The sequence below is a fragment of the Quercus suber genome, unplaced genomic scaffold (assembly GCF_002906115.3).
Source record: "Quercus suber isolate HL8 unplaced genomic scaffold, Cork oak 2.0 scaffold_440, whole genome shotgun sequence".
NCBI classification, from domain to species: domain Eukaryota; kingdom Viridiplantae; phylum Streptophyta; class Magnoliopsida; order Fagales; family Fagaceae; genus Quercus; species Quercus suber.
The window spans coordinates 255,708-270,302 of record NW_027069891.1 but is presented as its reverse complement, the minus strand read 5'-3'; the positions used below and the strand labels follow the sequence as shown (position 1 = coordinate 270,302).

The 14,595-nt window shown below is 38.7% G+C and overlaps 1 protein-coding gene across 1 annotated transcript; it reads left to right on the top strand.

Moving 5' to 3' along the window:
* Positions 1–1,544: 1,544 nt before the first annotated feature.
* LOC112030048 (F-box protein SKIP2) lies at positions 1,545–3,746 on the top strand. The gene has a single exon (XM_024062729.2). It carries the CDS (start codon positions 1,900–1,902, stop codon positions 3,511–3,513), a length of 1,614 nt encoding a protein of 537 aa, XP_023918497.1. The 5' UTR covers positions 1,545–1,899; the 3' UTR covers positions 3,514–3,746.
* The last annotated feature ends 10,849 nt before the right edge of the window (positions 3,747–14,595 follow it).

Here is a 14,595-nt window from a genome sequence, read left to right as displayed (position 1 = left end):
ATTTGAATTTTCAAATTTTAGACATCTATTAATACTTTAACAGGCTTTCCAAATAAATTATTTTTCTCAATTCAAAAAAAAAAATATATATATATATATATATTTTTTTTTTTCTTATTTGAATTTTGAGATTTCTTGTAATGGGTCCTCTTTATATGCTACTATCTTACTCTAAATCAAGGCTTAAGCCAATGAATTTTATTTTCCCATCTATCAAGGGCCGAAAATCTAGATAGTAATTTTATTCCAGTGGAAATATTTCTCCGAAAAATGCCAAACGGTTGGAAAATTGGGATAAGGACAGGTAAAAGAAAAGGAGTGCTTGTCCCCTTCGTTTCAAGGATTCTGATCAGTCATAAACACCGACATAAGCTAAAGATATTTTAAACACGAGGTGCTTGAAGATTGAAGAGTAACCAAAAAAAATCTTACTACGAATTACAATCAGACCAATGCAAGACATCTATGATCTATCACGACTTTTGTTAACAGGAGTCCTTATACTGTTATGCACGCGTTAAGAAGCTTCAATTGAGTTCGATCGATATTTAAATATGGTAAAAACTAATAAATAAATAAATATCTTTAAATTGAAGGTGTCTCAACTCCATTAAAAAAAACCAATCAATTCAATTTTAGCAAATATCTTAAGACGCTTGATAACTAAACTGACAAATACCATTTATCAACATAATAAAGATATTTTTTATTATTAAGGATTTTAACAATAGAGACTTTAATTTATATTCTTTATAGTAAATTTCATAATATCCCAAAAAAATAAGATTTATTTGGCTTTTGGAACATTAACTAGGCCAAGAGCCTTGAAGTTTAGTAATATACTATAACATGCTTTTCTTGATTAGAAGAATTAAGTTCAAATTCATCATCTCGTTCTTTTAAATAATCGAATTATCATAGAAAGGGGCCCATATTAAAAGTTTATATATATAAAAATAGAAGGGTCCTTATTAAAAGTCTATTTCGCAAAAAGTTCTAGTTTTTTGTCTTAGGCTTTTTTTGAAATTTAACAAAATTATGATTATTTTTTGAAAATAAGTTAAGTTACTGTATAGCTTTTGTTACACACTTAATTTAAAAATTACGAAAAATTGTTATTCTTGGTATTAAATTAAACTATGCAATTAATGCAAATAAGTGTTCGGAGACTACAGCATAGCCGTAGGAATGTCAAGTTCAATTAATCATGATAATCATAATTAGAATACAAAAGAAGTTAGTCATAGATTAGGGGAGAGAAAACATAATTAAAAATGGTAAATGTTGGGTGGGTCCCCCCATTCCCAACTCCCAAATTTATCATTCGACGTCCTTGATGAAGAAAGTTACAAAATCACACGCAAGCCCATTAACTCATACCATAATGAGGAAATGTTAAGAGGGTCCCAATTCTCAGCACCTAAAAAGCAAACATTAATCATTTTCATTCGACGGCCCAGATTAATAGCATTTTCAAAATCACACGCAAAAACATTAAAACGCAATACCATACATGATAATACTACTAACGCATAAAAAAGCGCGTCCTTCTCAAATGTGCGTAAGTGGATCATGAATCACGACACGGGTTTAGTCGGCCGTGGCGATTGCGACGAGGTCACGACTCACGCACGCACCTGCTCAAACTCAAACTCAAACTCAAAACTCAAACCCACCCACCATTTGACGGGGCAATTGGCAAAAGTAAAAGTTCAAACTCAAAAACTCAACCCCACACCTTTCTTCCTATTCCTCTCATATTATTATATTTAACCCTGTTTCTCAAATACTCTCTCAATCTCAAAATCTCAATCTCAATCCATCTCACCGTTTCTATTTCTGTCACTCTCTTTCACGGGAGCGTAGCTTTCACACACCACCGCCAACTACTTTTTATTAATGGGCCAGTCCACTTCCAGCTTAGGTTCTCCGTCGGAGTTTAGCCAGTTATACCCGAATTATCGGTTCAAACTCAGCTCATCGGCGGTTATCACGCCGTTTGAGTTAATGGAAGAGGCGGAGTTTTCCGAAAACGTCGTCGTTGGTCGTGACTATACAGCCGATCTTCCTGACGAGTGCTTAGCTAGCATTTTCCATTTCCTCGGCACCGGAGACCGTAAAAGGTGCTCGCTCGTTTGCCGTAGGTGGCTCAGCGTTGACGCTCAAAGCCGTCACCGTCTCTCTCTCAACGCTCGAGCTGATTTGCTCTCTTCGATTCCTTCTATCTTCGCTCGCTTCGACTCGGTCACCAAACTCGCTCTCCGATGTGACCGGAAATCGACTAGCATAGACGACGACGCTTTGGTCCTGATCTCGATCCGGTGCCGGAGCCTCACTAGCGTGAAGCTCCGTGGTTGCCGCGAGCTCACTGACCTAGGAATGGTCGCTTTTGCTCAGAACTGCAAGGGTTTGAAGAAACTCTCTTGTGGCTCGTGTATGTTCGGCGCTAAAGCCATGAACGCAGTCCTCGATCACTGCACAGCTCTCGAGGAGCTCTCCGTGAAGCGCCTCCGTGGCCTACACGATTCGGCGGAGCCGATCGGTCCCGGCGCTGCGGCGTCGTCTTTGAAATCAATCTGTTTGAAGGAGCTCGTCCATGGTCAGAACTTTGGACCGCTTATAGTCGGTTCGAAAAAGCTCAAAACTTTGAAACTCATTAGGTGTTTGGGTGAGTGGGACAAGGTTTTAGATATGTTAGGAAAATTCAACACTGGTTTGACCGAAATTCATCTCGAGAGGGTTCAAGTTAGCGATGTTGGCCTTTGTGCCATTTCGAATTGCTCCAATTTGGAGATCTTGCATATTGTTAAGACTCCGGAATGTTCAAATTCCGGCCTTGTTTGTGTTGCTGAACACTGCAAGCTATTAAGGAAGCTTCACATTGATGCTTGGAGGACTAATAGGATTGGCGATGAGGGTTTAATTGTTGTGGCCAAACAATGCCCCAATTTGCAAGAGCTTGTTTTGATTGGAATGAATCCTACCTCGACGAGTTTAGCACTGATAGCTTCTAATTGCCAGAAGCTTGAACGATTGGCACTCTGCGGGAGTGGCACCATTGGTGATGCCGAGATTGCCTGCATTGCTGCGAAATGTGCAGCCTTGAAGAAGCTTTGTATTAAGTGTTGTCCCATTTCGGATGTTGGGATTGAAGCGCTTGGTTTTGGTTGTCCCAATTTGGTGAAGGTTAAGGTGAAGAAGTGTAAGGGAGTGAGCACTGAAGTTGCCGATTGGTTGCGAGAACGAAAGGGGTCTTTGATTGTCATTCTGGATGCTTGTGAAATTGAACCATTGGATGGCAGTGGTAGTGAGCTTGGAGTTCAAGAGAGTGGCATGGAGTTCCCACCAATTGTTAGCCAAGGAACTCTGGTAGCTGATGTTGCATCAAGTAGTAATAGCCGGATGACAATGTTTAGGACCAGATTTGGATTTTTCACTGGTAAGAATTTAGTGGCGTGCACTCTCAGGAGGTGGTCAAATGGTGAAGATGATGGTTCCAATTCCAACTTATGATGATCTTTGTAAGATTTGGAAATTTTGTTATTGCTCAAATCAATCCTAGTGTTTTCACTAGAATTCTTGTGTTTTAATTGTCTGTAACTGGTTTGTTTGATTTATTGTTTATTGTTGAACTGTATTAGCAAAATGAAAATTCCTGCAACAAAGTGTTGGTTTGGAAAAAGATTTCTTCCTGTTCTTGGTTAACAATCTATGCCAAATTGCTTCATGGATGCACTTTTGTTGAATTGCTCTTTTAATTAGCTCTATTCTAGGAAGCACGGACACTTCATTTGGGGTGCCATAATTGTGTCATATCAGTGTCGTACCTATGTCATAATAGTGTTCTATTTGTTGTATTACGTTATATTTGTTGTATTAAGTAATAATTCTTCAAAAATTGCTCGAGTTTGCGTATCATACTCGTATCTGTGCCCGGGCCCATGTTTTTCTGAATGGTTATATTATAGTCTTATGTAGCCTTTCTTTTACAAAAACCGAGCACAATCATGCTGTAATGTGAAGCTATCTTGTAAAATGAGTACAATAACAAGTAATTCATTGGTCTTCATGTTAGTTTGGGGCCTTTGGCATTACATAATTGTGGAAGTGCAGAAACTGTTTAGTCCTATTCGCCTTGGAGATTTTTTTTTTTTTTTTTTTGACATATTGGGTTTAGGATCTTTAATACTGTTGGCTTGGTCTGAAAGGGTCAGAACATTTTTTTTGTTTGAATGGTCCAACAGAGTTTTATACGCGCGGTTCCTTAATTTTTTTTTTTTTTTTTAAAAAAAAAAAAATCGTCTTCAGAATGTTAATATGCTAATGCTTTGTCAAGATTCGAGACGTTCTTATTCTTTATGATTCTTGTGGTTTGAAACCGTGTTAATGTCGGCAAATATTTTGAAAAGTTATGCTAAGAAGACTATTTTGTTAGGTGCCCCATCTATGGACCTTTGTAACTTCTATTGCTTTATGTGGTCTGAGAGGAGAGTATTTTGGCATTTTATGTGTTTTCGCGGACATATAAGCTCCTGATAGGAAGTCATACTAATTTATCGGTGGAAAAAGTTTATTTCCAAAATTTTTAGGAGAAATTTTCTTCCCAATCCAAAATTTTATCCCCAAATTTGTTAGGAGAAATTTTCTTCCCAATCCATTACAGCCAGGACGACAAAAATAGCTATTTATCTATACTTTTAGTTACATAACTGTTTTAATAAGTTATATGATTTGTTTAAATAATACAAGTGGATTGTCTTATAAGTTGCTAGGTACTACATTAAAAGAAATTTCTTCAAATTAGTTCAAAGGAAAACTTTACGGGAGAAAGAAAAAACAAGATTCTTTTGATTGCTTATATGTCAAAAAAAAAAAAAAAAGGAGATTTTTTTGATTGCTTATATGTCGCTTCAGTGCAAGACTTATTAGGTTTGGATATGACCTTACATTTATTGAAAGCAAAGTAATTGCATTTACATGTATGTTCAAATTGGTGGTGGCGGCAAAGCCTCCACTTCACTATCTTAACACAGTTGATACAATTTGACATATACATTGGGTGCTCAACTTGGAATTTGGAAGTAATAAGAGAATTTGGCAAATTATATACTCTTTAGTCAACACGTTTTAACCAAACATAAATCATGTGCGAGTGTCACAAATTATAATGGTGTGTTTCAAAATGTGCCAAACCTAGAGAAGTTGTAGGGCAAGGGAAAATATTTTTGCCCGTGCTTAATCTCATTTGAAATTTGTGAAAGTGAAAGGATGAAATTCTTTGGTATTGGCCGGCCAAATAAAAGGTGAGGGGTTTGTAAGCAAAGGATTCAGTGAATCCATCATCTATCATTGCAAAATTAATCCTCCTATCAGCTTACAAATTAAGGCATCTTACAATCCCATGAACCGTTTTTTGAATTGTTTTTAATTCCAAATAAAGAGAATCTAGATATCTAAATGTCCTTGTCTTAGTTATTCAGCGGAAAAAAAACAAAAATCTATGTAGTCTGGTTTAACTCGCTTATCTCGTCTATGATTCATTCAATATAATTTATACCTTCATTTGTTTAGTTATACCACTTCGATGCGTTGCTTCAACTTTAGCTATGCACCAACAAAATCTATATGTCTCTTTACTAATCACTCCCCATCAAATTTATGCTTCACAATATACATTACATGAATGATGCCTGCAACATTCATCATTCATGTAAAGTTTCCGACCCCAAATTGCTATTGTAAAGTCACAATTTGGTTCCTAATCCCAAAAGTTAAAAGGATCTAGGCCTAAAGAGTCTAATACAATGAATTTGTAGAGAAGGAGTTAGAAAACTAGGCTCTAATGAGTTGAGTAACAACTATAATGGATCCAAATAACAAGAAAGTAAAGATAGACTGGTTTTATCCAAAGAAAATCGTCCTCGACACAATCTGAGGAGATCAGTTCTTGTATATATCTCTTTTGAATTTGGTTACAAGTTCAGTTCTTGTTCCTACAGTGTTTTTCTCTTAATTCCTGATTCCTTTCCCTCAAGATCTTCTTTCTATTTTATACTATCTTCTTTCTTTCATTTCCACCCTCTACGTGTAGATTAGATCCCATCAACACCTTCCTGAAATCTTTGGGAGTAGCTGTAAGCCTGTAAGGCTAAAAAATACTGTTCAGGTATCATTTCTTCATTAATACGGCAAAAGAGTTAGTTACAGAGCATTTAATGTGATGGTAGCAGCTTTCTCTAAGATATTTCGTAGTTTCCCTTTGTCTCGTGCTTTCATGATGTGTCCTCTTATCAATAGGATATCCCAGAACATTACTCCGGATGGCAAACCACACATTCTGACCTCTGTTTTGCTTAGCCGAGGAAGCATTCCTCCTCAGCCCACCTTCCCCAACCTTCTCAATCATAGCTTGCTTATGGAGTTTTGATTCTTACGTCTTCACTATCGTTTATATGTCCTTGGACTACTAAACGTCCTCGGACAAGACCCACAGCCCAATAGATACTTTTGGGCCTTTTATCCCTACAGCTATTTACATACCTAAAGCATAAGAAAAACTCACTTTATCCAGGTGTGTATATCTAAACTTTTTTACATCCATGCTACTGCTAGTTGGTAAAAATAACAACTCATATAACAAGGTTGTATAATTTTTTTATTCACTTCTCTCTCCTCTTTCCATCATTTATTGTCTATACATCTCTCTCTCTCTCTCTCTCTCTCTCTCTCTCTCTCTCTCTCTCTCTTTATTTTATTGGGTAGTTTATATTATTTTATTATGTTGTATGTAAAAATAAGAACTAGGATGTTAAATGTATTCTTAAATGAATTGGTAAAATAATTAAATTAGTATTTTAGACTATAAAATAGGTATATTTTTAGAAACCCGATGTGAATGCTCTTAAGCAAATATAAGAGAAGCAAATTGACCCTTTAAATTTTACTAGTAGCAGGGCTTTCTTCATAATTTAAATTTTTTTAAAAAAATTTACTGACTTTCAGTAGGGCTTCTACTTATGGTAATATTAATGCTGAAATGCTTAAAGGATTTTCAAAAGGATCCTATTTTTGTGAAAACAACCATGTTATTTGTGGCTCTGCAAAACACACCTGACCAATCTGCAACAATGAGTGCCAATGTGAAAGTTTGTTATGCCAAATTGCCAATCTTAGTCAAAGTTCATATTGGTAAAATTCCAATTACCCTGTCTTCTGAATATTCTAAAGTAATGGCAGAAGACCTAACCTAGAATCCTCCTGTAATCGTGTTGGGATTCAATTCATTCAACAGATTAAAGATGAGCTGTGATTTAGTGGCAGCTTCAATCTGATGCAAACAATCGATCTTAGCTATCAATGAATAATTCATATATGCATCAAACAACAACAATATCTTGCTTTTTAAAATGCACGTGCTTAAGCTTGTATTGTCAACCAATTGCTTACATTCCATGATCGTAATATTCACCAAGTCGTCGCATAAAATTCATTATAAAAAAAAAAATTTTAAAAAGAGAGCCGGTCGTTGCAACTTGCATCAAGTTCGTCAATCGTCAAATTAATATCTGTCAATTTGAGAAAGTAATGAATATTGACCAAAATGAAATTAGACCATTCTATCGATCATTCGGTCCAAAATATAAAAATGGGTGAACTATGTATTTGGTCTATATCTTTTACATTATATTTCAATTTGATTTCTAATTTTTTAATTGTGATAATTTGATCCTTAGCCTTTTAGTACCATGTGAATTTAGTCTTTGTCGTTATCTATTGGATGAAAATTGCTAACTTAGTTAACAGCAAAAATAAAAAATTAGCATAATTGAAAAGTTAAGGACCAAATTGAAATATGCTGTAAATGATATACACTAAATATGTAGTTTATCCATATAAAGAATTATTGACATACAATTTAAGGAAAAATAAAAATAAAAAGGTTGGTGTTTTTTTTTTTTTTTTTAAAGAAAAAGGGCAATATAAAACAACAAATTAGAAATCCTTGCGGATATTGCCTAAAGCAACTCTAAGTCACTAGTGGCAAGTCCCTCTCAAACAAAAAAAGTGAAAAACCATTGACATTACTACAGCCTACATCTCATAATCATAGCCTATTGCTATTTAGCAACACAATCAGCAATAAGGTTGAACTTTCACCTTAATCTAACAAAGGAAAAGTTGTTAACTGAAGAGCTAATCGTTTAATCTGGGTGGAGATATAGTGGTCTGTGGGCTCTTTGGTCTTGGTATCAATTCTTCGGCTTGGGGTTTGAGCCACCACTAGCACTTATGGTCAAAGGCCAATATGGATGTCTATGGTATATCCTGCTAGATCGTAATTGACCAACGCCATCACCCGACCTTTTTTTTATTCGGAAAAAAAGAGCTAATCATTTCTCTCATTACACACAATATTTTATCAAACTCTCATGCTAGGTTTGTTGGGCTTGTTAATAGCTTATGTTAACCAAACAACAACAAATTGGACAACGAAACTAAGAGCATCCGTAGCAGGTGTGGTAAATGTGCCAAATGCCAAATATCTGGCACATTTACCACACCAAACAAAAAAATGATACTTTATGAGATGTGCCAAATCTCAAAAGTTATACTACATTGCTACAGTACCGTTGCAAATTTGCAACGGTACGGACAGATGTGGCAAAAGTTTTAATGTTTTATATTCTCTTTTCTCTCTCCTCTCTCTTCATTTTTTCTTTTCTCTTCTCTCTCACTCACCGGCTCACATCAGACCCAGCTCTTCCCTTCTCTCTCACTCACCGGCTCCCTCTCTCACATCAAACCCAGCTCTTCCCTCAACAGAGAAAGAACAAAATGGGCGAGGCGCAAGCGGATCATCGCCATCATCACTCCGATCGGATCGCCACTCTGATCGGATCATCGGTCTTCTCTCATCACCATCGCTACTTCGATCGGACCCAGCTCTTCTCTCATTGCCACTCTGATCGGATCATCGCCGTCGGAGGCGCAAGCGACATGGGCAAGGCCACTCCAATCATCGCCATCGTCATTGCCACTCTGATCGATCAGATCATCGGTCTTCTCTCATCGCCATCGCCACTCCGATCGGACCCAGCTCTTCTCTCATCGCCATTCTAATCGGATCATTGCCTTCGGAGGCGCAAGCGGCATGGGCGAGGCCACTCCGATCATCGCCATCGTCATCGCCGCTCCGATCTCGCCGATCTCTCTCTCTCTTTTTTGGTGGTTGGTTGTTTTGATTGTTGGTGGTTGGCTGATTTTCGTTGATGGTGGTAGGTTGATTAGATTGTGGGTGTGAGATTTGGGATGGGTATGAGATTTTGGTTGATGGTGGTTTTTTCTTGTGTAGGGGCTGATATTGGTTGTAATGTTTGTTTGAGTTTTTTTTTTTTTTTTTTGGTAGCAATGGCTGATATTGGTGGTCGGTGGTTGATCTGTGGGGGTGGCCGGTGGTTGTGGACTGTGGCGGTTGATCTGCGGTGTGGGTTGCTATTGCTGTTGCTGTTGGTGATAATAATGGATGAGAGGATAATATATTATATATTATTTTAATGTGTAGTAAATATTATTTTAATGTATAGGATTAAATTATAAAATATCTGATAAATAAGATGTTGTAAAATGATGTGGTAAAATAATAAAGTATGTGTTTTATGTGGTAAAATGGCATAAATTTTGCAACATCTAAAAAGGATGCTCTAACTGAAGTTATGGACAAGAAGAAACTACCACCATTTAGATTATACATGACCAAGGGAGCATGCCTTGTTGGTCTCACTCTCACCACGCCATTGGATTCCTAGCCTAAAAAAAAAGCGTTAACCATGTAGGATAACATTTGCGCCTCAACAACTTCTCATTGCATTTAATGTGACATGATTTGTTCTCTCTCCTAAAAAGTGGGTCTAAACATCGAACCGCCCAATTGTCCCCTCAAGGTCACCAAATAGAATAACAAACATCAAATTAATAAAATAAAAGGCTATGTTTTGAGGCTTGATCTATGATCTGGGGGAGGGAGGGATGTGTAATTTGCATGATTATATTAATAGCAGACAATATGTCTTGATTTCTACGATTTTTCCAACTTAAAGAATCTCACCTCCCACAATTGGCATCGTTTGTGAAAAGACCAACTGTAAGAAGGGATGAATCACCTAAAAAGATGTTAGCTTAGCCTAACAATTGTGTGGAACCTCAGATTGAGCCTCTATCTCAAGTAGAGCTCACCAATGCATGGGGCTATAACAGTGTCATTGTTGTTAAAATGAGGGTGACGAGCATACTCAATTGTAGGTGAGGTAAAGGTGCACCGCTTTGAATGAAATATCATTCTCAGAAGTAAAAGAGCACAAAAAAGCCTTGGCGTTTGTGCTGAAAATAATTCTGTGAAGTTAGGGACGGACCTATTAAGGGGTTCCCCCCCCCCCCCCTCTCAAATTAGCTATATATATATATTTTTTTTTTTTTTTAGAAACTTTTTTAGCTATTTTATTTGCATGTTTATATTTTAGAGTTTATAGTTGGCCCTCCTCAAATTTTTGAATTGGTCCAAATAGCACAAAAGAAACTAATCATTTAACCCTTTTTTGAATCCATGACCCCTCCATAGTCTAAATACAACACAACAAAAAATTCACGAATCATCAATATCATAATTCAATAACTCATAACCAAAAAAATCTCATAGGAAAAAAAAAAAAATTCTCTTACAGGGGTGACAATAATTTATATAACTTTTTAATTGATTTATAAATTATGGGAAAGTCAATTATAACATTTAAATTTTTTTCAAAAGATAAAATGCAAAATTCTTTTTGAAGCCAATATTGATGATATAGCATTACCAACTCTTACTACTAATATCCCAATTTTTTAAAATCCTCCAACAAAGTTTTGAAAACTTCATTATTGTGATTTTTAGTTGCATCCAAAAGTATGAGTTTATCATATTGGTGAGGTGGTCAATGTGATAAAATCAACATATTAATTCCAATTATCCAAAATTTGGAGATCCGAAGTCTTCTTCTTTTTTTATTCTTTCTCCAAAAAGGTTTGAATATCATATAGTAACTTTCAACTTTTTTGGTTCATATTATTTCCTTCTTGGTTTAAATATTTATGGTAATAAAGTGCAATTGTTTTGTCTACCATGACTTTTTTTTTTTATTTTAAATAAACCATGTCACTTGAATTTTTTTTGGTTTATGCTTTCGCCCCCCCTAAGTTCAAATCCTGGTTCCATCCTTGAAGTTATGGAAAGTGAGAACGCCACCCAAGCTCTCTCGTCGGAGGAAATAGATCACCTGATTCGAAGCACAAAAAAGTAGAAATCTTCCGTCGAAAACTTCTCCCCCAAGCGCTTTGTTAAATCCTACAGGGACTCCTTAACCCAACTTTCCCTCGAATGGGAAAACCACAAGCTCCAAAGCATGCACCTTGACGATGACGATGCTAACTCTGATTTGGATGAGGACCTCAACGACTTTTACCCAGTCATCCTCCTTTCTAGTGAAGAAAAACAGCGCACTTGCGCCCCATCTCTGCCTTGATCGTCAAAGCCTTCGGAAAATCCTTGGGTTTTAAATATCTAGATTTCAAGATCTGTGCAATTTGGAAGCCCCAAGGAAAGCTCCAATGCATTAACCTGAGATTGGATTATTTCCTTATTTGATTCAAGCTTAAGGATGACTATGGGAAAGTCAAACGAAGGTCCATGGTTCATTGGCCAGCAATTCCTTTTCGTCTATCGATGGTCTCCGGGCTTCTGTCCTTCTGAGGCAAAAACCACCACCACTACGGTCTAGGCAAGGCTACCGAAGCTCCCCATTGAACTCTATGACCGATGCATTCTCCAAAGGATCGGTAACCAATTGGGAAACCTCCTCAAAGTCAATGCGCACACCATTGATAATGTCAGAGGAAGATTTGCGCGGCTCTGCATCCAAATTGATCTGGACTCCCCTCTCACATCCAAGGTTCGGATAGGCTCCCGTCTCTAACAGGTCCAATATGAAGGGATTGCTGCCATCTGTTTTGAGTGTGGGTGTGTAGGCCATAAAGCATCCACGTGCCCATCTGTTATCCAACCACAGGTTGTACCAGCACCTACCCATCCTACCCCACCCATCACCCTGACAACCTTTCAAATCCTGACTCTGACAACTCTAAACCATTTGGAGAATCGATGTTAGTTAAAATCCTTACCGCACCGAGCAAACTCCGGCTGGACCCCAACCTAGCGCTTCGCACGACTAAGCAGGAGGGCGTGGGCCACATGCCCAGCCAGCAAGTTTTTCGAGGAAAGCTCAAACGAGTTCTCCCTCTAAAGTGGATGCTAGCTCCTATGTAGAAAATGACAAGCCTGGTGTTGCCCCCCAAAAAACCTCGGAGTGCTTGTCATGTCACACCAGCCATGCAAAGAAGCAAAAAGAAGCCCTTCCTGTCTTGCATCGGCCTCACCTTTTAAAAAAACCCTTCCCAAATAATCTTAACTCCACCACCTCCCTAGGCACTTCCACTTCGAAGGACCCTACTCTTTCCCCTTTTGGTGCCATGCCCGTTGACCCTATGGCCACCAACCTCCAACCTCTGACCCCCCATGCTTGCACCTTGCCTAGGGAAGCATCTCCCCCTTGCATGTTTTTAGAAAACAGCCCCTCCAATATTGAAATTGTGTCCTATTCCACCCTATCAAACCCTCCTTCTTCCCCTACTCGAAACCACCCCTCCAAACCAACTCGTCCTCACGCCCCTCATAGACCCATCCCAACCCTTGCCACAGAATCTGTTCAAACCTCACCCAAAACCTTTGGGCTCTCCTTCATCACGAGCGCCTCTGACTGATAGGAAACCATCTTTTACGATGGATCCAAACTTGCCCAAATCAGTTCTAGACACACATTGAGGAAGAAGTGAAACTTGCACTGAGAACACAAGCTCACTTGCTCCCTCCGAACACTTCTATAGGCAGAGTAATCGTGCCACTCTCACCAGACCTAGCTCTAGTTTCTTCGAGAATTGCCCTTCAGCCTACCACCCTGCCATCGACCCCCCAACCTCCCCTGACGCATGCTTTCACAGGGAACGGTGCCGAAGCCCAAGGGGTACCGATTGCCATTCTCTCACTAGAGGGCTCTCTCATTATGCTCCCCTTCATAGGGAGGTTCGAGATGGCATCCAGCATTTTAGTGATGAACCAAGTTCAATGTTTCAAACTCTCAATCACGTCCACGTGGAACACCAGCATGCAATGGTCAACCCATCGCATCCTCCTCAACCCGCAGCATCGAAATTTCCTAACGCCTCCCCCGGTGGAATGTAGATCAGGCCTTGTTCACATGGCCAACCCCTTTAGAACACTCCCAATGAAGATACTGGTTTGGAATTGTAGGGGTATGAGTAGCCAAAATTTCAGGCGAAGCTTTGCTGACCTCTCTCGAGTCTATAGACCAGACATAGTAGTCATCATGGAAACTCGCATTTCTGGACAACGAGCTGAAGATGTCAACTCTTCCTTGGGTTTCAATAGTGTTCGTCGCTTCGATGCAACAGGCTTCCGGGGAGGAATATGGGTCTTTTGGAATGACAACAACGTCACACTGGACATCCTTTCTATGATAGACCAAGCTATCAATGCGTTTTTTTAGGTATATCTAGCGAACCCTTTTTCTCCTTGGCAGCTTTCAGCTGTTTATGCCAATCCTGATCTAAGTCTTTGTATTAAGCTTTGGGATGATTTATTAACTCTTGCCTCCTACTCAAACCACCCCTGGCTCTTTGCCAGTGATTTTAATGAGATTCTCACAAGTCATGAAAGCCTTAGCTACTCCCCTCATAACCAAAGACACATATCTATTTTTAATGACCTTGTTAACTCCTACAACTTACTTGACCTTGGTTTTAATGGTCCTAGATTTACCTAGACCAATAAAAGAGACAACGACCTTGTTATGAAAAGGCTAGACCGTGCCCTCTCCAATCCTCAATGGAAGCCCCTTTTTTAGGAAACCGCCGTCATGCACCTCCTTCGTACCTCCTCGGACCACCACCCTATTCTTGTGGACACTCACCTGACCCCCCATAATTATGGACAGAGCCCCTTCTGCTTTGAAACCATGTGGTTCCAGGACCCTTCCTTCCCTAACCTTGTCAACTCCTCTTGGCAAGCCCACCCTTACGATATTTCCTATACCTTGCTTGACTTTACTCAAAGAGTTAAGTTGTGGAACTGAAATGTTTTTGGCAACATTTTCCACAAAAAGAAAAAAGTGCTTGCCTGCCTAAACGACATTCAAAAAGCACTTTGCAATGGCCCTAACCACACTCTCTCTAACTTGGAAAAACAACTCCTCAATGAATATTAGCAAACCCTTTGCCTTGAAAAGGAATTCTGGGCTTTAGAGTTGAGAACCGACTGGACCTTGCTCGACAATAAAAATACCAACTTTTTCCACCTTTCCACTATCTGCTGCCGATGCTATAATAAAATCTGTTGTTTGAAGGACTCTGTGGGCAATAGGACTTACAACCCCTCCGAGATCAAATCTGCAATTCTCACTCATTTTACTACACTCTACACTTCCGAAGCTG